Source organism: Dendropsophus ebraccatus, chromosome 4, assembly GCF_027789765.1.
Source record: "Dendropsophus ebraccatus isolate aDenEbr1 chromosome 4, aDenEbr1.pat, whole genome shotgun sequence".
NCBI classification, from domain to species: Eukaryota; Metazoa; Chordata; class Amphibia; order Anura; family Hylidae; genus Dendropsophus; species Dendropsophus ebraccatus.
The window spans coordinates 6,399,871-6,426,838 of NC_091457.1; the positions used below are offsets into that span (position 1 = coordinate 6,399,871).

Here is a 26,968-nt window from a genome sequence, read left to right on the forward strand (position 1 = left end):
TGGCCTAGTAGGCCTCATCCACTACTCTACAGAACTGTTACTATAGCAACCTAGATTTCTACCATAGACTGGTTGCTATTGGCAACATAGCAGATTTTTCCTAGGGATGGGGAACCTTTGGCCCTTCAGCTGTTGCAAAACTACAATTCCCATCATGCCTTTACAGGGCAAGATGGGAATTGTAGTTTGTAACAGCTGGGGGGCTGAAGGTTCCCCTTCCCTCATAAAGCTGACAATCATTATGGCCACCATTACAGCTGCCTGGTGAACTTGACTTTTCTGAAATCGTGAATCGTCTTAATACACAAGATACAGAAACAAGGAGTGCATTTCTGAACCCCTGAATGTATCTAAGGCGGCCATATTGGTTATCACCCAGCTTTCCCAGACATAGATGAATGAATAACTCTGGGCAGTGGGATACGATGCTGCCTGCTGCAGTCGTTGTGTGTCGGCTGTCCACCAGCGGAGGAAGGGTTAAGAAATGGCGTGCGCGCAGTTTTTGTAAATCCTGTTAGTGGCGTGCAGTAAACGTCTGGCGATCCTGACATGGATCCTGGGTGGTCTGTATATATGCTGCAAAACACTGGAGATTCCTGCGCAGATACCCTAATCTCCTCTTATCCCCCTCTACAGATACCTACAGTGTGAGCGATGCTCTGAAGGTTTAATGATGGTGTTATGTATAGATGTGGCCTCTCTGGGTCATATATATATATATATATATATATATATATATATATATGTGTGTGTGTGTATATATATATATGAGTCGCTCCCCCTAGCAGATATAGGAGCTTGCTCTCTTCTGGGCAGACCTTACGGCATTCTGCAGGTGTCTGTGGGAATTTATTTTCCATTCATTTGGAAGAGCATTAGCGCAAACCTCCCGGCCAAAGAGGGAAACGTGTGGTTCGGTCCCGGGAAATTTTACAGACATTTCTATACTTTTCAATTCAAGGATGTAATCACACATGCAGGATTTGCTGCAGATTGATACATTGATGTCGGCAAATACCCCAGAGCTGCGCTCACTATTCTGCTGGTGGGGTCACTGTGTACATACATTACATTACTGATCCTGAGTTACATCCTTTATTATACCCCAGAGCTGCACTCACTATTCTGCTGGTGGGGTCACTGTGTACATACATTACATTACTGATCCTGTACTGATCCTGGGTTCCATCCTGTATTATACTCCAGAGCTGCACTCCCTTTTCTGCTGGTGGGTCCCTGTGTACATACATTACTCTCCTGTGGCTGTCAGGGCATGATGGGAGTTGTAGTCTTACATTATAGGTTGGGGAGAACTGTACTTCCTATGTTGTTGTGCTCGGTGGCCGGCACTCGTGTGAAAGCGCTCCGGGTGTTTTCTCTGACCGCCGCGGTGACATGTTTTCGCCACACATTGAGACAATCAGTTGATTTGTTATGTCAGGGAGATAACATCTGGATGTGAGGGCCATGTCACATATCTGCAGCGACTTCTAAATCCGTACCCGTGACCCCTGGCGCTAGCTGGCGGTCTGTACAAGAACAAGATGGCGGGGGGCTGACTTGGCCAAGCTGGGCTGCTCGGCCCGGGTCACATGCCGAGAGTCTGTTTGTTGCTTTTATTTTGCGTGGAGAGTTTTTCAGACTTCTGACATTTCTATGATGTGCGGTGTCAGAGGAAAGTCGCCGACTAAAGAGGAGATCAGAGGACAGCGACAACATGGCGACACAATACTAATCAAAGAGACAATGCTCTGTGAGCTCTACAGCCTGGACTCCAAACTGATATATTGTACATAGCTAGTCCTGCTCTCAGCTGTATCCAGTGTAGGCAATGCTCTGTGAGCTCCAGACTGATACATTGTACATAGCTAGTCCTGATCTCAGCTGTATCCAGTGTAGACAATGCTCTGTGAGCTCTACAGACTGATACATTGTACATAGCTAGTCCTACTCTCAGCTGTATCCAGTGTAGGCAATGCTCTGTGAGCTCTACAGACTGATAAATTGTACATAGCTAGTCCTGCTCTCAGCTGTATCCAGTGTAGACAATGCTCTGTGAGCTCTACAGCCTGGACTCCAGACTGATACATTGTACATAGCTAGTCCTGCTCTCAGCTGTATCCAGTGTAGACAATGCTCTGTGAGCTCCAGACTGATACATTGTACATAGCTAGTCCTGCTCTCAGCTGTATCCAGTGTAGACAATGCTCTGTGAGCTCCAGACTGATACATTGTACATAGCTAGTCCTGCTCTCAGCTGTATCCAGTGTAGACAATGCTCTGTGAGCTCCAGACTGATACACTGTACATAGCTAGTCCTGCTCTCAGTATCCAGTGTAGACAATGCTCTGTGAGCTCCAGACTAGGGTGCAGGGAGGCAGAGATCCTGTTGTTAGGCTCAGTGCTGTAAGTCCAAGCTCAGTCCTGGCAGCCGCTATGCTGTTATATCTTATGGTGCATTTACACAAAGAGATTTATCTGACAGATTTGTGAAGCCAAAGCCAGGAACAGACTATAAACAGGGAACGGGTCATAAAGGAAAGACTGAGATTTTTCTCTTTTCAAATCCATTCCTGGGTTTGGCATCCAAAATCTGACAGATAAATCTGTCTGTGTAAACGCACCATGATGCTACGTTTACACGGAGCGATTATCGGGCGAATTTTGCGATAACGATCGAATTCGAGCGATAATCGTACGTGTAAACGACAAATCGTTCATTTTGATCTTTTAACATGTTCTTAAATCGTCGTTCGAAAAAAATTCGCCGATCGTTCCGTGTAAACAGTCGTTCACTGATTTTACCTATGTGCGAGATAGGCTTAAGCAATCGCAAAACGAATTTTTTTTGTACGATATATTGTTCCATCTAAACGCTGATCGTTATAAAAAAAAATTGTTACTTCGAAATCGTTAATCGTACGATCGGGCCAATAATCGCCTCGTGTAATCGTAGCATTACTCTCTATGATCAGATGTGACTCAGGTTTCCCTCCCTCCGGTTCAGGGAACGGACAGACGTGAGTTCCCGATCGGCAGCAGGTTGTTTATAATGAGCGCAGGAGCGTCATGGCGTCACATCACCCTGGAGGACAGACAGCGCACATCATGGAGAGTTACAGGACGACATCCGGAGAGGAAACATTGAGTATCTATGAGATGGAAGACACACATAGAAATAGAGGAGACAAAGTGCCAAGGGGGCGGGGCCATGATAACTACAAGGGCTGTTCCATTAACTCTTCACTACAACGCTGTATATAACTAATAGGTCAAGCACTAAACTCCATTTCTAGGTATTGTTGGGTGATGTAGCACAGAGCAACAGTCTCAAGGCACTAGAGCTCACAGAGCATTGTCTACACTGGGTACAGCTGAGAGCAGGACTAGCTATGTACAATGTATCAGTCTGGAGCTCACAGAGCATTGTCTACACTGGATACAGCTGAGAGCAGGACTAGCTATGTACAATGTATCAGTCTGGAGCTCACAGAGCATTGTCTACACTGGATACAGCTGAGAGCAGGACTAGCTATGTACAATGTATCAGTCTGGAGCTCACAGAGCATTGTCTACACTAGATACAGCTGAGAGCAGGACTAGCTATGTACAATGTATCAGTCTGGAGCTCACAGAGCATTGTCTACACTGGATACAGCAGAGAGCAGGACTAGCTATGTACAATGTATCAGTCTGGAGCTCACAGAGCATTGTCTACACTGGATACAGCTGAGAGCAGGACTAGCTATGTACAATGTATCAGTCTGGAGCTCACAGAGCATTGTCTACACTAGATACAGCTGAGAGCAGGACTAGCTATGTACAATGTATCAGTCTGGAGCTCACAGAGCATTGTCTACACTGGATACAGCTGAGAGCAGGACTAGCTATGTACAATGTATCAGTCTGTAGAGCTCACAGAGCATTATCGGGGGGATACAGCTGAGAGCAGGACTAGCTATGTACAATGTATCAGTCTGTAGAGCTCACAGAGCATTATCGGGGGGATACGGCTACCTATAGTGGCAGGACCTGGAGGTTACCCCCTGATAGCTGTCACTCCTCCGCCATACCGTCACTCACACACCCCGACAGTCACCACAGATTTATCCTCATGAAAAACACATTGAAGTATTTTCCATTTTTCAAGTGTGAATTGGAAATTTCACAAGTATCTGAGGCCAAGTGGAGCACAATAGCTGCCAACACACAGGGCGAGATCTACAGAGAGATGGCGCCACTGAGCTTCATGCAGATTGGCATCAAGACCAACACAGACAAAACAAAGCAATGCCCCATGGCAACCAGCAAGAAGTCAGATGTCACTTATCTGCTGGATGTTACTGGAAATGCCACCGGCAGAATAGCGAGCGCTGCTCTGGGGTATAGTACAGGATGTAACTCAGGAACAGTAATGTATGTACACAGTGACCCCACCAGCAGAATAGTGAGTGCAGCTCTGGAGTATAATAGAGGATGTAACTCAGGATCAGTAATGTAATGTATGTACACAGTGACCCCACCAGCAGAATAGTGAGTGCAGCTCTGGAGTATAATACAGGATGTAACTCAGGATCAGTAATGTATGTACACAGTGACCCCACCAGCAGAATAGTGAGTGCAGCTCTGGAGTATAATACAGGATGTAACTCAGGATCAGTAATGTATGTACACAGTGACCCCACCAGCAGAATAGTGAGTGCAGCTCTGGAGTGTAATAGAGGATGTAACTCAGGATCAGTAATGTAATGTATGTACACAGTGACCCCACCAGCAGAATAGTGAGTGCAGCTCTGGAGTATAATAGAGGATGTAACTCAGGATCAGTAATGTAATGTATGTACACAGTGACCCCACCAGCAGAATAGTGAGTGCAGCTCTGGAGTATAATAGAGGATGTAACTCAGGATCAGTAATGTATGTTCACAGTGACCCCACCGGCAGAATAGCGAGCGCTGCTCTGGGGTATAATACAGGATGTAATTCAGGATCAGTAATGTAATGTATGTACACAGTGACCCCACCAGCACAATAGTGAGTGCAGCTCTGGAGTATAACACAGTGTTTCATACTCCTCTGGATCTGCGGCTTGGTCAGCCCTCCTTCCTTAGGATATTATTCTGAGTTGTAGATAATGGTTAGTGATGAGATAAACATGGCGGCACACTACGCCGGCCGGCCCTCCAGTTAATGCAGCCCGTTATGGCTCATTTTATACAAACAATCCTGTAATAGTGTTTGGAGCTGAGGATTCTGCTTATACTGGAGCTCGGGTGACAGACTACACTATAAATACTATATATAATACAGGAGACGCTGCGGGGGGGGGGGGGGGGGGCAGACCCCCAGTCACATGACATCATCCCACCGCCATATGCCGCTAATAGACAATACAAAGGGTAAAAACCTCCCCTGGATCCAATACTTCTCACAGCTGAGAGTTTGCTTTAATGTGTAAAACAATGGACAATTCCTTTAAAAACAACAAGAGGAACGAATGCAGCCGGTGTTTATATGACTTCCTGTGAATTCTTCTGGGATTACAGCAGCCTCAGAGCGGACGCTGATAGAGCTATTGTCTATAGCACAAGTGATGCTGCATCGCCCCCTACAGCTCCAGGGAGGAACTGAATTACTACAGATGTCGAGGCTGGAACAGGAATGCCTGTGCAACCTGCATTGTCGTCCCCAGATGGACCAGACTCATGGCGGGGGGGGGGGGCAAAGATTTTATTCTCCCAAACCCTCACCACTAAGATCCTCTGATCATACATAAGTCACATTCAGACTGTACAAAGTCCCAGTAGAAGTTAGGTTTTCTTGTATTAACCACAACTATAACCGCGCTTGGTATCTGCCCAAGCACGAGAACCCGATCGGGCGCTCAGCAGACTATAAAGGTGATTACATTGCAGTTACATCCAGTGTCTACAGGGGGAGTCGTTCTGTCTTCTTTTCTCCAGCCTAGACCGCCAGGGTGACTTCCTCCAGGTGCGACTCATCCCTGCAGAATCTGCAGCACAAACATCTTTGGTTTCTAAGTGTTACAGTGTGCTGCACAAGTCTTCCCCACCCATAGTGCCACAAATGGTACTAATAATACCCCCCCCCCCCATGGTGCCCTACACATTAATATGCAAAAGAGGAGCCCGTGGAGCCCGATATCCCTCCGGGAAGGACTAAGCCAAGGGGGCGGCTCCTGTAAGGAAACCACCAAAGCCACCATATTAAGTGGCCCTATGAGTCAATGTAATGACAAGGGAAAAACCAAGGCCAGGTAACCATCCACATACAGCTGTTTTGAGGTGTTGCCCCTCATCAGTGTGGAGCAGGATTCTGGCTAGGTGTGATCAATGCCTAGTAGAGCCCGGTGATAGTCCTGTGTTTCGAGACTCTTAAATGAGGCTCTACAGGCTCTTCTTTTGCATATTCCTGTTTCCCAGGGAGCAATGCACCTAGGACTTCACTGCATTAAGCGCTTTAGCCCGGCAGCCGGCAGTGTTATCGTGTGGCTGGTCTTCCTGAGATCAGCAATCTGTTTCTCTATACAGTAATAGTCCTGGCTTATTTATGCCGCACACATTTAGGCCCCGTTCCCACTGAGGAAAGGTAGCGGAATTCATGTTCATTCTTCAGCGCGGACAGGGCAGGAGCGCGCGCCTCCCATAGACTCCCATTATAAGCGGGAGACTAACGGCATTCCGCGGCAGACAATTCCGTCGCGGAATTCCGCTACCTTTCCTCAGTGGGAACGGGGCCATATAGTTTCCCCTCCGTGTCCATATTTTTTTGTGCTTGCTCCTCTGTGCCCCCATGCGGCCATAGCCCCCTTCTCTGTGCTCTCATGCGGCCATAGCCCCCTTCTCTGTGCCCCCATGCGGCCATAGCCCCCTTCTCTGTGCTCTCATGCGGCCATAGCCCCCTTCTCTGTGCCCCCATGCGGCCATAGCCCCCTTCTCTGTGCTCTCATGCGGCCATAGCCCCCTTCTCTGTGCCCCCATGCGGCCATAGCCCCCTTCTCTGTGCTCTCATGCGGCCATAGCCCCCTTCTCTGTGCCCCCATGCGGCCATAGCCCCCTTCTCTGTGCTCTCATGCGGCCATAGCCCCCTTCTCTGTGCCCCCGTGCGGCCATAGCCCCCTTCTCTGTGCCCCCATGCGGCCATAGCCCCCTTCTCTGTGCCCCCGTGCGGCCATAGCGCCCTTCTCTGTGCTCTCATGCGGCCATAGCCCCCTTCTCTGTGCCCCCGTGCGGCCATAGCGCCCTTCTATGTGCTCTCATGCGGCCATAGCCCCCTTCTCTGTGCCCTCGTGCGGCCATAGCGCCCTTCTCTGTGCTCTCATGCGGCCATAGCCCCCTTCTCTGTGCTCTCATGCGGCCATAGCCCCCTTCTCTGTGCTCTCATGCGGCCATAGTGCCCTTCTCTGTGCTCTCATGCGGCCATAGCCCCCTTCTCTGTGCCCTCATGCGACCATAGCCCCCTTCTCTGTGCCCCCATGTGGCCATAGCGCCCTTCTCTGTGCCCCCATGCGGCCATAGCCCCCTTCTTTGTGCCCCCATGCGGGCATAGCGCCCTTCTCTGTGTTCTCATGCGGCCATAGCCCCCTTCTCTGTTCCCCTATGCGGCCATAGCGCACTTCTCTGTGCCCTCATGCGGCCATAGCGCCCTTCTCTGTGACCCCATGCGGCCATAGCCCCCTTCTCTGTGCCCTCATGCGGCCATAGCCCCCTTCTCTGTGCCCTCATGCGGCCATAGCGCCCTTATCTGTGCCCCCATGTGGCCATAGCGCCCTTCTCTGTGCCCCCATGCGGCCATAGCCCCCTTCTTTGTGCCCCCATGCGGGCATAGCGCCCTTCTCTGTGCTCTCATGCGGCCATAGCCCCCTTCTCTGTGCCCCCATGCGGCCATAGCGCCCTTCTCTGTGCCCCCATGCGGTCATAGCGCCCTTCTCTGTGCCCCCATGTGGCCATAGCGCCTTTCTCTGTGCTCTCATGCGGCCATAGCCCCCTTCTCTGTGCTCTCATGCGGCCATAGCCCCCTTCTCTGTGCCCCCATGCGGCCATAGCCCCCTTCTCTGTGCTCTCATGCGGCCATAGCCCCCATGCGGCCATAGCCCCCTTCTCTGTGCTCTCATGCGGCCATAGCCCCCTTCTCTGTGCTCTCATGCGGCCATAGCCCCCTTCTCTGTGCCCTCATGTGGCCATAGCCCCCTTCTCTGTGCCCTCATGCGGCCATAGCCCCCTTCTCTGTGCCCCCGTGCGGCCATGTGGCCATAGCGCCCTTCTCTGTGCCCTCATGCGGCCATAGCGCCCTTCTCTGTGCCCCCATGTGGCCATAGCCCCCTTCTCTGTGCCCCCATGCGGTCATAGCGCCCTTCTCTGTGCCCCCATGTGGCCATAGCGCCTTTCTCTGTGCTCTCATGCGGCCATAGCCCCCTTCTCTGTGCTCTCATGCGGCCATAGCCCCCTTCTCTGTGCCCCCATGCGGCCATAGCCCCCTTCTCTGTGCTCTCATGCGGCCATAGCCCCCTTCTCTGTGCTCTCATGCGGCCATAGCCCCCTTCTCTGTGCCCTCATGCGGCCATAGCCCCCTTCTCTGTGCCCTCATGCGGCCATAGCCCCCTTCTCTGTGCCCCCGTGCGGCCATGTGGCCATAGCGCCCTTCTCTGTGCCCTCATGCGGCCATAGCGCCCTTCTCTGTGCCCCCATGTGGCCATAGCGCCCTTCTCTGTGCCCCCATGCGGCCATAGCCCCCTTCTTTGTGCCCCCATGCGGGCATAGCGCCCTTCTCTGTGCTCTCATGCGGCCATAGCCCCCTTCTCTGTGCCCCCATGCGGCCATAGCCCCCTTCTCTGTGCTCTCATGCGGCCATAGCCCCCTTCTCTGTGCTCTCATGCGGCCATAGCCCCCTTCTCTGTGCCCTCATGCGGCCATAGCCCCCTTCTCTGTGCTCTCATGCGGCCATAGCCCCCTTCTCTGTGCCCTCATGCGGCCATAGCCCCCTTCTCTGTGCCCTCATGCGGCCATAGCGCCCTTCTCTGTGCCCTCATGCGGCCATAGCGCCCTTCTCTGTGCCCCCATGTGGTCATAGCGCCCTTCTCTGTGCCCCCATGTGGTCATAGCGCCCTTCTCTGTGCCCCATTCGGCTATAGCTGTAGAAGTAAATTACAAATCTCTGGCACTTTCTGGCACCAGTTGATTTGAAAGAAATTTCTTTTTGGTGAACTATCCCTTTAATGCCCCTTTTACTGTATCCACACACACACACACAAGAGATAAAATACATACTCACCTCTCCCTGCTCCCATGCCGAGCCCTGTCCTCTTCCTGCAGGATGTGCCGAGCCCAGAAGCCTGAAAGCAGAATATAGACCGTCTCATCTTCAGGGTGACTGATGGGGCAGGGCGGGGGCACCTGGAGACAGTAGGACCATGCCTGGATCCTGGATGCTTGGGAGGTAGGGTAAGCTGACACATTGGAGCAAACCTTCAGCAGTGGGATTTGTATTCCATTCCTGAAGCCTGGAAAGAGATGGAAATATCAGCAAAAGGTCTACTAGAAAGGAGCAAGCCTGACAGTGCCAGCTATAGGTACCTGAGTGTGAACAGTGATCACTTTACGTTTACAGTAAATAGAATGAGGTTGACGTCTATAGTTCTGGTTTCTAACCAATACAATGGCGTCTTCCCTCCTTCACAGGCGACACTTTCATACCGGAAGTGACGTATGCCAAAGCTTCCGGGTGGGAAGAGATTGATCCTGCCGGGCTGCCGTTCTCGATGGTTAGAAGCCTGAGTATACGAAACCTATAGGAGTTCCCGCCTCTTCCTGGTCATGTGACTGTGATGTCACAGGGCTCCTAGGTCGCAGCGGCGTAGTAGATCGGATTGTGGACGGTGGGGAAGTCGAGAAGCGGCCACGATGTCCCGCGGCTCCATAGAGATCCCTCTCCGGGACACTGACGAGGTGAGGAGGAGGGGACCCCCCCCCCCCCTCACAAAGTTCTCACACCTGACCCCCCCCACCCCCAGTGTCCTCTAAGTATTAACCCTGTAGTGCCTGGGTACTATTGATGTAATGACCTGTATACCCCTCTATATACTCTGACTGTTCTCTGCCACCATCGTGGTCACCTGACCTCTACCGCCAATCCTTGGGGGGGATCCGTACCTGTCCCCATTGTCAGTCCTGGACGGTTCCTCGGGGGAGGGGCTTCTCATCGTCTTACCGTTTTTTCTTCCCTCCCACAGGTCATCGAGCTCGACTTTGACCAGTTACCGGAGGGGGATGAGGTGATCAGTATCCTGAAGCAGGAGCACACGCAGCTGCACATATGGATCGCCTTAGCGGTGAGTATGGAGCGCGGCCCCGACTGGTGGATGACTCCCTGAGTGTCCCAGTACGGCAGGGGCAACCTGCTGCCCTCCAGCTGCTGCAGAACTAAGGCTGACCAGGCATGATGGGAAATGTAGTTTTGCAGCAGCTGGAGGTAGTGAAGGTTCCCCATTCCTGGGTCGTAGGACAGCACTGAACTGGGCACCTGCCCGCTGTGTCCTCCATCTTTACTCAACCCCTTAAAGGGATTTTCTTGTGACCTTAAAGTGTTACTATCTGTTGACCTACTGATGTGCCGCCATTCTCGCTCCCCCAGCTGGAGTATTACAAGCAGGGGAAGACAGAGGACTTTGTGAAGCTGCTGGAGGCGGCTCGGATAGATGGCAACCTGGACTACCGGGACCACGAGAAGGACCAGATGACCTGCCTGGATACGCTGGCCGCTTACTATGTGCAGCAGGCCCGGAAGGAGAAGAACAAGGACAGCAAGAAGGAGCTGATCACCCAGGCCACCCTGCTCTACACCATGGCCGACAAGATCATCATGTACGATCAGGTGAGTGTCTGTGCGCTGGCTGTCGGTGATCGTGGCCAGAGCTGCCCGGCGGTCACGGCTGCCAATAATTGTGGTCAGAGCTGCCCGGTGGTCACGACTGCCGATAATCGTGGTCAGAGCTGCCCGGTGGTCACGACTGCCGATAATCGTGGTCAGAGCTGCCTGGTGGTCACAGCTGCCGATAATCGTGGTCATGGCTGTCGATGATTGGGGTCAGAGCTGCCAGGCGGTCACGACTGCCGATAATCGTGGTCAGAGCCGCCCGGCGGTCGTAGCTGCCGATAATCGTGGTCATGGCTGTCGATGATTGGGGTCAGAGCTGCCAGGCGGTCACGACTGCCGATAATCATGGTCAGAGCCGCCCGGCGGTCGTAGCTGCCGATAATCGTGGTCATGGCTGTCGATGATTGTGGTCAGAGCTGCCAGGCGGTCACGGCTGCCGATAATCGTGATTATGGCTGTCGATGAATGTGATCACAGCTGCCAATCACGGTCAGAGCTGCCTGGTGGGCACAGCTGCCGAAGATCGTGGTCAGAACTGCCTGGCGGCCACAGCTGCCGATCATGGTCAGAGCTGCCCGGCAGTCACTCCTACCAGCCATTATCCCATGTTCTTCCTCTCTCTAGAACCACTTGCTGGGCCGAGCCTGCTTCTGCCTACTGGAGGGAGACAAGATGGACCAGGCGGACGCACAGTTTCACTTTGTTCTCAACCAGTCGCCCAATAACATCCCAGCTCTGCTTGGTAAGTTGCGGGACGGCGGCCATGTTTGTTTTGCTCGTGTTTGTTCCACAGTCTGATTTATTATGCGTCTTGCAGGAAAGGCTTGTATCTCATTCAACAAGAAGGATTACAGAGGAGCGCTGGCCTATTATAAAAAGGCTCTGAGGACCAACCCCGGCTGCCCAGGTGAGAAGACCTGAGATATCCCTGCAGGGGGCGGCCTGTAATGCCTCTGACTGTACTATAGGGGGCGGCCTGTAATGCCTCTGACTGTACTATAGGGGGTGGCCTGTAATGCCTCTGACTGTACTATAGGGGGTGGCCTGTAATGCCTCTGACTGTACCATAGGGGGCGGCCTGTAATGCCTCTGACTGTGCTATAGGGGGTGGCCTGTAATGCCTCTGACTGTACTATAGGGGGTGGCCTGTAATGCCTCTGACTGTACTATAGGGGGTGGCCTGTAATGGCTCTGACTGTACTATAGGGGGTGGCCTGTAATGGCTCTGACTGTACTATAGGGGGCGGCCTGTAATGGCTCTGACTGTACTATAGGGGGCGGCCTGTAATGGCTCTGACTGTACTATAGGGGGCGGCCTGTAATGGCTCTGACTGTACTATAGGGGGCGGCCTGTAATGGCTCTGACTGTACTATAGGGGGCGGCCTGTAATGGCTCTGACTGTACTATAGGGGGCGGCCTGTAATGGCTCTGACTGTACTATAGGGGGCGGCCTGTAATGCCTCTGACTGTACTATAGGGGGCGGCCTGTAATGCCTCTGACTGTACTATAGGGGGCGGCCTGTAATGCCTCTGACTGTACTATAGGGGGCGGCCTGTAATGGCTCTGACTGTACTATAGGGGGCGGCCTGTAATGGCTCTGACTGTACTATAGGGGGCGGCCTGTAATGGCTCTGACTGTACTATAGGGGGCGGCCTGTAATGGCTCTGACTGTACTATAGGGGGCGGCCTGTAATGCCTCTGACTGTACTATAGGGGGCGGCCTGTAATGCCTCTGACTGTACTATAGGGGGCGGCCTGCACTGCCTCTGACTGTACTATAGGGGGCGGCCTGTAATGCCTCTGACTGTACTATAGGGGGCGGCCTGTAATGCCTCTGACTGTACTATAGGGGGCGGCCTGTAATGGCTCTGACTGTACTATAGGGGGCGGCCTGTAATGCCTCTGACTGTACTATAGGGGGCGGCCTGTAATGGCTCTGACTGTACTATAGGGGGCGGCCTGTAATGGCTCTTGACTGTACTATAGGGGGCGGCCTGTAATGCCTCTGACTGTACTATAGGGGGCGGCCTGCACTGCCTCTGACTGTACTATAGGGGGCGGCCTGTAATGCCTCTGACTGTACTATAGGGGGTGGCCTGTAATGGCTCTGACTGTACTATAGGGGGCGGCCTGTAATGCCTCTGACTGTACTATAGGGGGCGGCCTGTAATGCCTCTGACTGTACTATAGGGAGCGGCCTATGGGGAGGGAAGGATTATAAGGGGTCTGACATGGTGGCGGCACTATATCGGAGTTGGTCTTGTTATGTATTCTGATCCATGCTGTTGCCCTCGGTTATCTCCTGTCTTCTGATCCGTGTTGTTCTCCGGCAGCCGGGGTCCGGCTCGGGATGGGTCACTGCTTTGTGAAGCTCAATAAGCTGGATAAAGCTCGCTTGGCCTTCGGACGGGCGCTGGACCTGAACCCCAAATGTGTCGGCGCCCTGGTGGGTTTGGCAGTTCTGGAACTTAACAACAAGGAGGTGAGTTGCCCCCCCTGGGCGGGAGTCTCTAATGTCTCTAACAGGCTCGCCTGTCACCTGGGGGACTACTTCTTTATAGTGACAGTCATACTGGATATCGTTTCCATCCTCACAGGCCGATTCCATCAAAAATGGTGTCCAGCTGCTATCTAAGGCGTACACCATCGACCCCAGCAACCCCATGGTGCTCAACCACCTGGCCAACCACTTCTTCTTCAAGAAGGTGAGAACCGTTACTGATTGGACAGAAGGCTGCAGTCTATCATTCTCTGGTATCAGCCAGGGCCTTGTTACATTGTGTTACTGATGGGACAGAGGGCTGCAGTCTATTGCTCTCTGGTGTCAGCTGGGACCCTTTACATTGTGTTACTGATGGGACAGAGGACTGCAGTCTATTGCTCTCTGGTGTCAGCTGGGGCCCCTGTTACATTGTGTTACTGATGGGACAGAGGACTGCAGTTTATTGCTCTCTGGTGTCAGCCGGGGCCCCTGTTACATTGTGTTACTGATGGGACAGGGGACTGCAGTCTATTGCTCTCTGGTGTCAGCTGGGGCCCATTACATTGTGTTACTGATGGGACAGAGGACTGCAGTCTATTGCTCTCTGGTGTCAGCTGGGGCCCCGTTACATTGTGTTACTGATGGGACAGAGGACTGCAGTCTATCACTCTCTGGTATCAGCCAGGGCCTTGTTACATTGTGCGCCTTCTCCCCCCAGGATTACAGTAAGGTTCAGCATCTGGCTCTCCACGCCTTTCACAACACGGAGGTGGAGGCCATGCAGGCGGAGAGCTGCTACCAGCTGGCCCGCTCTTTCCACGTGCAGGTAAGATGGCCGCCCTGGTGTCTGACAGAGATTGCCCTTGTGGTTGTGTTGCCTCTCACCGCTCTTCTCTGGTATCTCAGGAGGATTACGACCAGGCCTTCCAGTATTACTACCAGGCCACGCAGTTTGCCGCCGCCTCCTTCGTGCTGCCGTTCTTCGGGCTTGGACAGATGTACATCTACAGGGGCGACAAGGAGAACGCCGCTCAGTGCTTCGAGAAGGTGCTCAAGGCCTATCCCAACAACTATGAGACCATGAAGATCCTGGGGTCGCTGTATGCCGCCTCCGAGGACCAGGAGAAGAGGGACATAGCTAAGGTGAGGGGCACGCAGTGTTTTATAGACCTGTGTACATGGGGGAGGGGGGGGGATGTCTTGTCCTATAGACCTGTGTACATGGGGGAGGGGGGGGGGTGGCTTGTCCTATAGACCTGTGTACATGGGGGGGGGGGGGGGACGCCTTGTCCTATAGACCTGTGTACATGGGGGAGGGGGGGGGGATGCCTTGTCCTATAGACCTGTGTACATGGGGGAGGCGGGGGACGCCTTGTCCTATAGACCTGTGTACATGGGGGAGGCGGGGGACGCCTTGTCCTATAGACCTGTGTACATGGGGGAGGCGGGGGACGCCTTGTCCTATAGACCTGTGTACATGGGGGAGGGGGGGATGTCTTGTCCTATAGACCTGTGTACATGGGGGAGGGGGGGATGTCTTGTCCTATAGACCTGTGTACATGGGGGAGGGGGGATGTCTTGTCCTATAGACCTGTGTACATGGGGGAGGGGGGATGTCTTGTCCTATAGACCTGTGTACATGGGGGAGGGGGGGGGGGGATGCCTTGTCCTATAGACCTGTGTACATGGGGGAGGGGGGGGGGATGCCTTGTCCTATAGACCTGTGTACATGGGGGAGGGGGGGGATGTCTTGTCCTATAGACCTGTGTACATGGGGGAGGGGGGGGATGTCTTGTCCTATAGACCTGTGTACATGGGTAGGGGGTGCAGGGGGTCTCATCACATCATACTCATCCTCGTGCTCTTAAAGGCCGCTCTGTCCTCATCGTTCCCGACTTCTTCCCATAGAGTCACCTGAAGAAGGTCACGGAGCAATACCCGGATGATGTGGAGGCCTGGATCGAGCTTGCTCAGATCTTGGAGCAGACTGATATCCAGGTAAGAGATGTCACCAGTATGGGGGGGGGGGGCACCTTGTATGTTGGGGGGGCACCTTGTATGTTATGTCTAACGACTATGACCTCCTCATGTTTCCTTCCCCCAGAATGCCCTCTCGGCCTACGGCACAGCCACGCGGATCCTGCAGGAGAAGGTGCAGGCGGATGTTCCCCCTGAGATTCTGAATAACGTGGGGGCTCTTCACTACCGCCTGGGTAACCTAGGAGAAGCAAAGGTATGTGGGGTGCCGCATCCTGGAGTATATGCCGGGGGGCTGAGTGTGTCCGGTCATGGGGGTATGACCACAGAAACGTGAGAATGGGGGGGTCTCCTGTGTGAATTGAGTGGTGGTCAAGCATCTACCCTGCCACACTGGACCCCCATCTAATAGTAGTAGCAGTTGTCGGACCCCCATCTAGTAGTAGTAGTAGTAGCAGTTGTCGGACCCCCAGGTCACTGTCCTATCAGCCATTGTTGATACTCCGGGTTAACAGATCACTGGGCTCCAGATTATTAAAATCTCGCAGTGTGGACTCATGACCTTTGACCTTACATCATGTTTATGGGTCCACAGAAATATTTCTTGGCCTCCCTGGATCGCGCCAAAGCAGAAGCCGAACATGATGAACATTATTACAGCGCCATCTCCGTCACCACCAACTATAACCTGGCCCGACTGTACGAGGCGCTGTGCGAATTCCACGAGTCCGAGAAGCTGTACAAAAATATCCTGAGAGAACATCCCAACTATGTGGACTGTAAGTGATCAGAATAGTGAGTGCAGCTCTGGAGTATAATACAGGATGTAACTCAGGATCAGTAATGTAATGTATGTACACAGTGACCCCACCAGCAGGATAGTGAGCGCTGCTCTGGGGTATAATACAGGATGTAACTCAGGATCAGTATTGTAATGTATGTACACAGTGACCTCACCAGCAGAATAGTGAGTGCAGCTCTGGAGTATAATACAGGATGTAACTCAGGATCAGTAATGTATGTACACAGTGACCCCACCAGCAGAACAGTGAGTGCAGCTCTGGAGTATAATACAGGATGTAACTCAGGATCAGTAATGTATGTACACAGTGACCCCACCAGCAGAATAGTGAGTGCAGCTCTGAAGTATAATACAGGATGTAACTCCGGATCAGTAATGAATGTACACAGTGACCCCACCAGCAGAATAGTGAGTGCAGCTCTGGAGTATAATACAGAATGTAACTCAGGATCAGTAATGTAATGTATGTACACAGTGACCCCACCAGCAGAACAGTGAGTGCAGCTCTGAAGTATAATACAGGATGTAACTCAGGATCAGTAATGTATGTACACAGTGACCCCACCAGCAGAATAGTGAGTGCAGCTCTGGAGTATAATACAGGATGTAACTCCGGATCAGTAATGTATGTACACAGTGACCCCACCAGCAGAATAGTGAGTGCAGCTCTGAGGTATAATACAGGATGTAACTCAGGATCAGTAATGTAATGTATGTACACAGTGACCTCACCAGCAGAATAGTGAGTGCAGCTCTGGGGTATAATACAGGATGTAACTCAGGATCAGTAATGTAATGTATGTACACAGTGACCCCACCAGCAGAATAGTGAGTGCAGCTCTGGAGTATAATACAGGATGTAACTCAGGATCAGTAATGTATGTACACAGTGACCCCACCAGCAGAATAGTGAGTGCAGCTCCGAGGTATAATACAGGATGTAACTCAGGATCAGTAATGTAATGTATGTACAGTGACTCCTCAGTTCTTGACTCTCGCTCAGGTTATCTGCGTCTTGGAGCGATGGCCAGAGACAGAGGAAACTTCTATGAGGCTTCTGATTGGTTTAAGGAAGCTCTTCAGATTAACCAGGTATGGCGCAGTCTCGTCTCTCATCATTCTCTGGTTTCGGAGATGAGCCGTATAATAATCCTGTTCTCTGTAATTCAGGATCACCCGGACGCTTGGTCCTTGATCGGGAACCTTCACTTGGCCAAGCAGGAATGGGGACCTGGACAGAAGAAGTTTGAGAGGATCCTGAAGCAGCCGTCTACCCAGAATGACACCTACTCTATGCTGGCGCTGGGTAACGTGTGGCTGCAGACGCTGCACCAACCCACCCGAGACCGGGAGAAGGAGAAGCGTCACCAGGACCGGGCGCTCGCCATCTATAAGCAGGTGCTGAGGAACGACTCCAAGAATCTGTATGCAGCAAACGGCATTGGTACGTATAGAGGTTACTTTGAGGGTATCCGGCTGCCAGCTTGCTGGTTGTTTCCACATCTGTATAGAAGTGCTGATCAGGGGTCTCATATCTTTCTGTTACTAAGGGGCCGTATTGGCGCACAAAGGATATGTACGAGAAGCCCGTGACGTGTTCGCACAGGTCAGAGAAGCGACTGCCGAGATCAGTGACGTCTGGCTCAACCTGGCGCACATCTACGTGGAGCAGAAGCAATACATCAGCGCCGTTCAGATGGTGAGTACAGAACCAGCCTTGTATGTCTAGGCCACCTCCCATAAAGGATCTGAGGGTGACGGCCGCCATCGTGTTTTTTTTCCTACCCGTAGTATGAAAACTGTCTGCGCAAGTTCTACAAGCACCAGAACACAGAGGTCCTCCTGTACCTGGCACGAGCCTTGTTCAAGTGTGGCAAGCTGCAGGAGTGTAAGCAGATTCTGCTGAAGGTAAGCGCCTGCTATATGCCGTGCCGGAGGAAGGTGAGGGCCGGCTATATCCCGTGTTTGGGGGAAGGTGAGGGCCGGCTATATCCCGTGTTTGGGGGAAGGTGAGGGCAGGCTATATCCAGTGTTTGGGCGAAGATGAGGGCCGGCTATATCCAGTGTTTGGGGAAAGGTGAGGGCCGGCTATATCCAGTGTTTGGGCGAAGATGAGGGCCGGCTATATCCAGTGTTTGGGGAAAGGTGAGGGCCGGCTATATCCAGTGTTTGGGGAAAGATGAGGGCCGGCTATATCCAGTGTTTGGGGAAAGGTGAGGGCCGGCTATATCCAGTGTTTGGGGGAAGGTGAGGGCCGGCTATATCCAGTGTTTGGGGAAAGGTGAGGGCCGGCTATATCCAGTGTTTGGGGAAAGGTGAGGGCCGGCTATATTCAGTGTTTGGGGAAAGGTGAGGGCCGGCTATATCCAGTGTTTGGGGGAAGGTGAGGGCCGGCTATATCCAGTGTTTGGGGAAAGGTGAGGGCCGGCTATATCCAGTGTTTGGGGAAAGGTGAGGGCCGGCTATATTCAGTGTTTGGGGAAAGGTGAGGGCCGGCTATATCCAGTGTTTGGGGGAAGGTGAGGGCCGGCTATATTCAGTGTTTGGGGAAAGGTGAGGGCCGGCTATATCCAGTGTTTGGGGGAAGGTGAGGGCCGGCTATATCCAGTGTTTGGGGAAAGGTGAGGGCCGGCTATATCCAGTGTTTGGGGAAAGGTGAGGGCCGGCTATATCCAGTGTTTGGGCGAAGATGAGGGCCGGCTATATCCTGGGTTTGGGGGAAGGTGAGGGCCAGGGATATCCAGTGTTTGGGGGAAGGTGAGGGCCGGCTATATCCAGTGTTTGGGGGAAGGTGAGGGCCGGCTATATCCAGTGTTTGGGGGAAGGTGAGGGCCGGCTATATCCAGTGTTTGGGGGAAGGTGAGGGCCGGCTATATCCAGTGTTTGGGCGAAGATGAGGGCCAGGGATATCCAGTGTTTGGGGGAAGGTGAGGGCCAGGGATATCCAGTGTTTGGGGGAAGGTGAGGGCCGGCTATATCCAGTGTTTGGGGGAAGGTGAGGGCCGGCTATATCCAGTGTTTGGGGGAAGGTGAGGGCCGGCTATATCCTGGGTTTGGGGGAAGGTGAGGGCCGGCTATATCCCGTGCCGGGGGAAGGTGAGGGCCGTCTATATTCAGTGTTTGGGGAAGGTGAGGGCCGGCTATATTCAGTGTTTGGGGGAAGGTGAGGGCCGTCTATATTCAGTGTTTGAGGGAAGGTGAGGGCTGGCTATATCCTGGGTTTGGGGGAAGGTGAGGGCCAGGGATATCCAGTGTTTGGGGGAAGGTGAGGGCCGGGGATATCCTGGGTTTGGGGAAGGCGATGACTAGCTATATCTTGTGACCAGAGGTATAATGCTGCCTATGGCCACAAGAATGATTAATGGTCGGGGGCCAATGGCTTCTGGTCTGGTCAATCACAGCTCTGCATTTAATCGCCCTATTAGAGCGATAATTGGCTGATCGTTTCTTTAGGTCCAGGCCTACAATCATCAGGCGCATTGCTGCTGTCCTATATTTTCTGGCATGGACACCCTTCAGGACAAATTCTGAAGGGTGTTCTTGTCCAATATGGAATTGAGAGACATAGAGTATGTCTGTCCCTGCAGGCTCGCCACGTGGCCCCCAATGACACCGTCCTCATGTTCAACGTGGCACTGGTGCTGCAGAGACTCGCCACCTCTGTGCTGAAAGATGAGAAGAGTAACTTAAAGGAGGTGCTGAACGCTGTGAAGGAGCTGGAGCTGGCGCACCGGTGAGAGGGGCCTGACTATAGACACAGCATGTCATGTGATGTAGCATTGTGCCACCTAGAGGCCGGGAGAATACGATGACTTTAACCTCTCACCATTTCCTCTAGATATTTCAATTACCTGAGTAAAGTTGGAGACAAGATGCGGTTTGATTTGGCTCTTGCGGCTTCTGAGGCCAGGTAGGTGGGCCGTGGATCGGGGGTCACAGCGTGGGGGTGTATGTGAACCAGGGCCATGTTGTGATGGACTCTTTCCCCTTTCTAGGCAATGCTCCGATCTCCTGAGTCAGGCGCAGTATCATGTGGCCCGAGCACGAAAGCAGGACGAGGAGGAGAAGGAGCTGCGAGCCAAGCAGGAACAGGAGAAGGAGTTACTGCGCCAGAAGCTGATGAAGGAACAGGTGGGGACGGGGGTCCTGAGGAAGAGCGGAGATGGGGAGGCCGGGGACCTGAGGAAGAGCAGAGGATGGGAGGCTGGGAATCTGAGGAATAGTGGAGGATTGGTGGTGGTGGGGGATCCTGAGGAAGAGTGGCCAGTGGTCCTGAAGGTGGGGGAACCTTGTGGACGAGCGGAGGATGGGGGGATCGTGAGGAAGAGCGGAGGATGGGGGATCCTGCGCAGAAGAGCCGAGGATAGGTGGGGGGCATGGCTGCCGCAGATCGACGTCTCATCTCTTTCCATTTACTTTTTAGGAAGAGAAACGACTTAAGGAAATCGAGGAGCAGAAAAAACTCCTGGAGCAGAGAGCGCAGTATGTGGAGAAAACCAAGAACATCTTACAGTTCACCGGGGAAATGGAGGCTTCGAAGGAGAAGAAGCGTGGAGGAGGCGGCGGAGGCCGAGTGAGTAAACGGGACCCTGCTGTATACAACACCTGAGTGCATGGTTCCAGGCTCTGCAGTGTATATATGCTCAAAAGCTGTATACAGCACATGATGCCAGGTCTCCCGTACAGGTAGCGCCCATATCCAGCACCGACCATCCTCATGTTCTCTCTTTACAGCGATCCAAGAAGAACGGGGAGTTTGATGAGTTTGTCAATGACGACTCGGATGAGGATCTGCCGCTGAAGAAGAAGAGGAAGAAGAAGGGCGGCGGAAGCAGCAGCGGAGGAGAGCAGGAGGGAGGTGATGAGAATGAGGGCGAAAAGAAGAAAAAGAGGAGGAGAAAGTGAGTGCCCCCGTATACACCCAATATACACTAATGCATGCCCCCCTCCCCCAAATATACACTGATTCATGCCCCCCACTCCCTCCCCCAAATTTACACTGATGCATGGCCCCCACTCCCTCCCCCAATTTACACTGATGCATGCCCCCCAATCCCTCCCCCAAATATACACTGATGCATGCCCCCCACTCCCTCCCCCAAATATACACTGATTCATGCCCCCCACTCCCTCCCCCAAATATACACTGATGCATGCCCCCCACTCCCTCCCCCAAATATACACTGAAGCGTGCCCCCTGTATACACCCGATACATGATCAGAACTCAGAGAGCTGCAGGGGGTGATGGGACAATGAGGGAGAAAGCTGGGTAGGTGACCCCCTCCAAATAGGGCCGCCATTGCTGCTCCTAGAGGTGTTATCGCTCGGTATGTCTAGTTTTTATTCCTTGCGGCCTTTCTGGTGCGCGGAGAAGCGGTGACGCCCACAGTGAGCGCAGTATCAGCCGTACTTGGCGTTGCCCGGCCTCCCTGAATATAATCCCTGACGCTCTTTTCAGGTCACAGAAATCTGGCGACGGATCAGATGATGATGACGATCGTCCTCGTCCCAAAAAGAGACCACCGAAGAGGAAGGAGAAGGTAAATAAGTTCCCCCATGACCTGCTCTTTTATAGACAGTCGCCATGTTTCTTGGCATTCAGGTCTTGGTCATGGCTGTAGTGAAGTTTATCGCCCTTGTGTGGTCATGTGATGCGCCCTCCACCTAATACATTACCTTGATCACCTACATCTTATTATACCCTAAATAATCCCGATGTCTCTTCTCAGCCGGCTAAAGTGGAGAGAACTCCGGCCTCCATGAAAGGAAAGATCAAGTCCAAGGCCATGATCTCCTCCAGCGATGACTCCTCAGACGAGGACAAGCTCAAAATAGCTGATGAAGGGTAAGTCGCTTAAAGGGGTCCTCCACCTGAGTGCCCCTGGTATCATATGACTGCTACCAGATGGATGCATTTCTAATAGAGATGAGCGAACTGGGTTCTAGTCGACCCGAACGTTCGGTATTTGATTAGCTGGCGGCTGCTGAACGTTCGGTTTCGGATCGACTTGAGCATGCTCGAGGTTCGCTCATCTCTAATTTCGATCCTTTTTTTTTTAAACAATGGAAGTCAGTGGGAGAACAGATCAAAACGGGTGCACACAAATGCATCCGTTTTTTCATCTGTGTTTTTGCATAAAACGGATTGCAAGAGCGCAGTGTGAACCCGGCCTTATCCATGCACAGTAATCACCAATGCAGAAAAATTCCTGTGTTTTAGAAACGCTCGAAACAGCAACAGCGACTCAGATGGCGACGCCCAACCCTCCAGAAAGCGCATAATGTCCGAGAGCGACTCAGATGGCGGAAACAAATCCGGAAGTGACGCTGGCAGCGGCCATAGGTCGCAGCAATCCGGAGACGAATCCGAAGACAACAGCAACTGGCCGCGAAAGAGGCGGAGAACGGATTCAGGATCCGATAACGAATCGGTCCAGTCCAGACGAAGCGCGTCTGGCAGATCGGACAACGAATCACGGGCCGCGTCCCGAAGTCCAGGGTCAGAGCGCGAGTCCGGCAACGAGGCGTCGCCCAGAGCATCCGGAAACGAGTCCGAACCGGAAGCGTCCAACAACGAGAAGTCCGAACGCGGTTCCGATGACGACAGCGACTAAAATGTGAAACTTTATTGTAATATTTAATGTAAATAAAACCTTCAAAAATAATCACCTGGAATTTTTTAAACTTTGGAATCCGGGCCGGAGATTTTCCTACCGTTTCGGCAGTACTTTGACTCCGCCTCCTTGACGTTTTGTAATATCTCAGTGTTATTGCGTCAGACCTTACAACTGCGACTGTTATTTCAAAAGATTTCTGTTTTCTTAGGGGTCGGCTTCTAGATCTGATTAGTTTTACTATGTGTAGGTTACATGAAGATTTTTTTTTTTTGTGCAGATGACCTCTGACCTCCATTTTACAGGTTGGTCTCTATATGATATTTAAAGGGGTAGTTCACCTTTTTTTTTTTTCCTTTCAAATCAACTGGTGTCAGAAAGTTATAAATTTTATAATGTACATCTATTTGAAAAATCCCCAGTCTTCCAGTACTTCTCTCCAGTGTTCCACTTCCTGCAGGACATACAGCAGCTGATAAGTACTGGAGGTTTTTTTTAATAGAATTAAATCAAATCTCTGGCACCAGATTATTTGAAAGGAAAAAAAAATTGGTGAACAACCCCTTTAAGGAACTGCAAATATATTTTTTTTCTTTTACATTTTCATCTCCTCTCCAATCACATCCAGAGCTGCATTTACACGACTCTAGCTTAAAGCATCTTGCTGGTCTAGTGTTTGTAAAGTGGTGGGAGAACCTATGCCCCCCAGCTTTTGCAAAAACTACAGTTCCTTGGCTTTGGCTGTCCAGGCATGATGGGAATTGTAGTTTTTCCACAAATGGAGGGCCATAGGTTCCCCATCCCTAGTATATGAGCATGTTTATATACACAGCTGGGCATTTTGCAGAATTATGAATGCAGCTCTGGATGTGACTGGAGTATAAAGCATGCTGTTACTCCCGAGGATACAAAATTGCTCTGCATTGTGTAATTTATACTGTTTCCTTAGTTGTATATAGACTGACTCCCCCTAGGGGACTGTAGCTTCTGGTGGATGGGGCTGATCCTGCAGACAGGAGAGTGACCTGTGCTTACAATGCATTGGATGGATCAGACCATAATCGGCAAATTGATCGACCCATTAAGTTCTATGGGCAGGTGCCTCACCCCTCCTATTTGTCTGATATAACATTCTCCTCATCTGCAGGAGGGGCAGAGATGTTGCGGGGTTTGTATTTGAGTTATATTTATACTAGAAAATATAATATGGAAATATTACTGGTTTTTTTTTTGTTTTTCTTTACACACTGTGTCCTGGAGACTTCACAGCAAGTTATAATCTAAAGGGAAAATGTTCTGATTTTGGTTACGCTGTAAATGCTTTTCATTTAATAAATGTGTGACTTTTGCATGGCTATGTTTTTTTTTTTACACTTCAGTATTATACTTCAGAGCTGCACTCACTATTCTGCTGTTGGGGTCACTGTGTACATACATTACTGATCCTGAGTTCCATCCTGTATTATACTTCAGAGCTGCACTCACTATTCTGCTGGTGGGGTCACTGTGTACATACATTACATTACTGATCCTGAGTTACATCCTGTATTATACCTCAGAGCTGCACTCACTATTCTGCTGGTGGGGTCACTGTGTACATACATTACATTACTGATCCTGAGTTACATCCTGTATTATACACCAGAGCTGCACTCACTATTCTGCTGGTGGGGTCACTGTGTACATACATTACATTACTGATCCTGAGTTACATCCTGTATTATACTCCAGAGCTGCACTCACTATTCTGCTGGTGGGGTCACTGTGTACATACATTACATTACTGATCCTGAGTTACATCCTGTATTATACTCCAGAGCTGCACTCACTATTCTGCTGGTGGGGTCACTGTGTACATACATTACTGATCCTGAGTTACATCCTGTATTATACCCCAGAGCTGCACTCACTATTCTGCTGGTGGGGTCACTGTGTACATACATTACATTACTGATCCTGAGTTACATCCTGTATTATACTCCAGAGCTGCACTCACTATTCTGCTGTTGGGGTCACTGTGTACATACATTACTGATCCTGAGTTCCATCCTGTATTATACTTCAGAGCTGCACTCACTATTCTGCTGTTGGGGTCACTGTGTACATACATTACATTACTGATCCTGAGTTACATCCTGTATTATACCCCAGAGCTGCACTCACTATTCTGCTGGTGGGGTCACTGTGTACATACATTACTGATCCTGAGTTACATCCTGTATTATACTCCAGAGCTGCACTCACTATTCTGCTGGTGGGGTCACTGTGTACATACATTACATTACTGATCCTGAGTTACATCCTGTATTATACCTCAGAGCTGCACTCACTATTCTGCTGGTGGGGTCACTGTGTACATACATTACATTACTGATCCTGAGTTACATCCTGTATTTCTATTATTAAAATTTTAAACATAATAAATAAATACAGAAATAACGCACCATATCTAACCAGAACAAAATGAAACCATAACATAATCCCCACACTAATTTTTCCACACAGACAACCCATATACAATATATTCTCACACAATATAAACAATTTTAGCTAAACATATTAATAAACTATATACAAACCTATATATACACCACTATATACTATACACCTATATAAATAACTAAATATGAACTCTCTGGCCCAGTTGCATTGTGCACAACCTATACAAACCAACACCAACTAAACAAGACATCATACAAAAAATAACCTACAACTAAACAATACGTATAATATTTTTATTAATTTTTTTAATGTATTATTTGTGGCCCTGAGCTGGTCCCGCATCCCATGCCCCCAGTACATGATCACGGACCTCCATGAACCAGCCCAAGTCCCACAGCAGCCTCCTTTTACCCACCACCCAACCTAGCACTAAACCCGAACCCCAGGTGCAAATAAACATAGTATTTACTGTATATATTATATATTTACACAAACATACAAAGACAATCACAATACGCTAACTTATGAAAAAAAATATATAACATACTAAACCCAACAATAATGAGAATAAAGTTCAGCGCCTGCAAGCCCTATACTCCAGTATCTCTATAGCACAAAACAAAAGACTAAGGTGCCAGCATCAGCCGCCACCAGGAGAGGAGACGCAGGCTAAGGAACCTTATAGGCAAAGCCCCTCCAAAGACAAGAGGCCCTACCAGCCCCCAGCCTCTCGTACTCCAGAGAGCGCACCTTCACCAGGTCACCGAGTGTGCCCCTAACCACCTCATCCACAGGGGGCGCTGTGCCCCTAACCACCTCATTCACAGGGGGCGCTGTGCCCCTAACCACCTCATCCACAGGGGGACGCTGTGCCCCTAACCACCTCATCCACAGGGGGACGCTGTGCCCCTAACCACCTCATCCACAGGGGGACGCTGTGCCCCTAACCACCTCATCCACAGGGGGCGCTGTGCCCCTAACCACCTCATCCACAGGGAGGATTTTACGTTGCGTCGATACTGAACACCGTGGGGACAATAAAACAGAAAATGCTCCATGCTTTCCAGCATGCCTCCACACTCCTCCCGGGGACATCCCCGATCCTCAGAGCTCCTGCACTTCAGATTGTCCCTCACATACAGTTTCCCATGGAAGCAGCACCAAGCCAAGTCCCAAAACTTTAAGGGGATCCTGATGGAATTCAATAGGCCCAAACCAACCTCCAGATCCCGGCTTGGGCAAACCTTAAGCCCGCGTTTTTTGGAAATTGGATGACAGGACCCTATTGTCAAGGAATTTCCTCGACAGTGTCCTAATCTCCCACATCCCCAAACCCCACCGATGAGTGCCCTTCAGAACCAGGGTAGCATAAGCCGGAAGAGGCCCGTGTGGTGTGCGGAGATCCTTCACTTGCCCTCCTGTCTCCCATTCCTGGAAGAAAGGCCGAAACCATCCCCTACAGGAGAATACTCACGGAGGAGCCCTCTCTTTCCAGAGGTTTGCAATAGGGATGGTCCGAACAGAGTTCGGTTCGGGTTCGTACGAACCCGAACTCTCGGTAATGATTCCCGCTGTCTGCCCGCTCCGTGGAGAGGGTGGATACAGCGGGAGGACTGCCTGGAAAACTGGGATACAGCCATAGCCATAGGCTGTATTCTAGTTTTCCAGGCAGTCCTCCCGCTGTATCCACCCTCTCCACGGAGCGGGCAGACAGCGGGAATCTGCTGCCGAGCGTTCGGGTTCATACGAACCCG

General features: G+C 51.3%; 2 protein-coding genes across 2 annotated transcripts in view; one reads left to right on the top strand and one right to left on the bottom strand.

Moving 5' to 3' along the window:
* Nucleotides 1–9,520, bottom strand: part of IRAG1 (inositol 1,4,5-triphosphate receptor associated 1) — a 101,707-nt gene extending 92,187 nt beyond the window's left edge. Inside the window, exon 1 of the mRNA XM_069965041.1 lies at nucleotides 9,292–9,520. The gene's annotated coding sequence lies outside the window, so the exon portion shown is untranslated. The remainder of the gene's footprint in view (nucleotides 1–9,291) is intronic.
* Nucleotides 9,521–9,782: 262 nt separating this feature from the next.
* Nucleotides 9,783–24,125, top strand: CTR9 (CTR9 homolog, Paf1/RNA polymerase II complex component). Its single transcript, XM_069965043.1, has 24 exons — nucleotides 9,783–9,965; nucleotides 10,250–10,348; nucleotides 10,651–10,890; nucleotides 11,518–11,635; nucleotides 11,711–11,800; nucleotides 13,230–13,378; nucleotides 13,494–13,601; nucleotides 14,097–14,204; nucleotides 14,285–14,521; nucleotides 15,287–15,376; nucleotides 15,483–15,611; nucleotides 15,951–16,134; nucleotides 17,161–17,249; nucleotides 17,328–17,601; nucleotides 17,708–17,856; nucleotides 17,949–18,065; nucleotides 19,745–19,890; nucleotides 19,996–20,067; nucleotides 20,153–20,288; nucleotides 20,581–20,730; nucleotides 20,892–21,058; nucleotides 21,617–21,698; nucleotides 21,888–22,003; nucleotides 22,379–24,125. Exons 1-24 carry the CDS (start codon nucleotides 9,921–9,923, stop codon nucleotides 22,770–22,772), a joined length of 3,489 nt encoding a protein of 1,162 aa, XP_069821144.1. The 5' UTR covers nucleotides 9,783–9,920; the 3' UTR covers nucleotides 22,773–24,125.
* The last annotated feature ends 2,843 nt before the right edge of the window (nucleotides 24,126–26,968 follow it).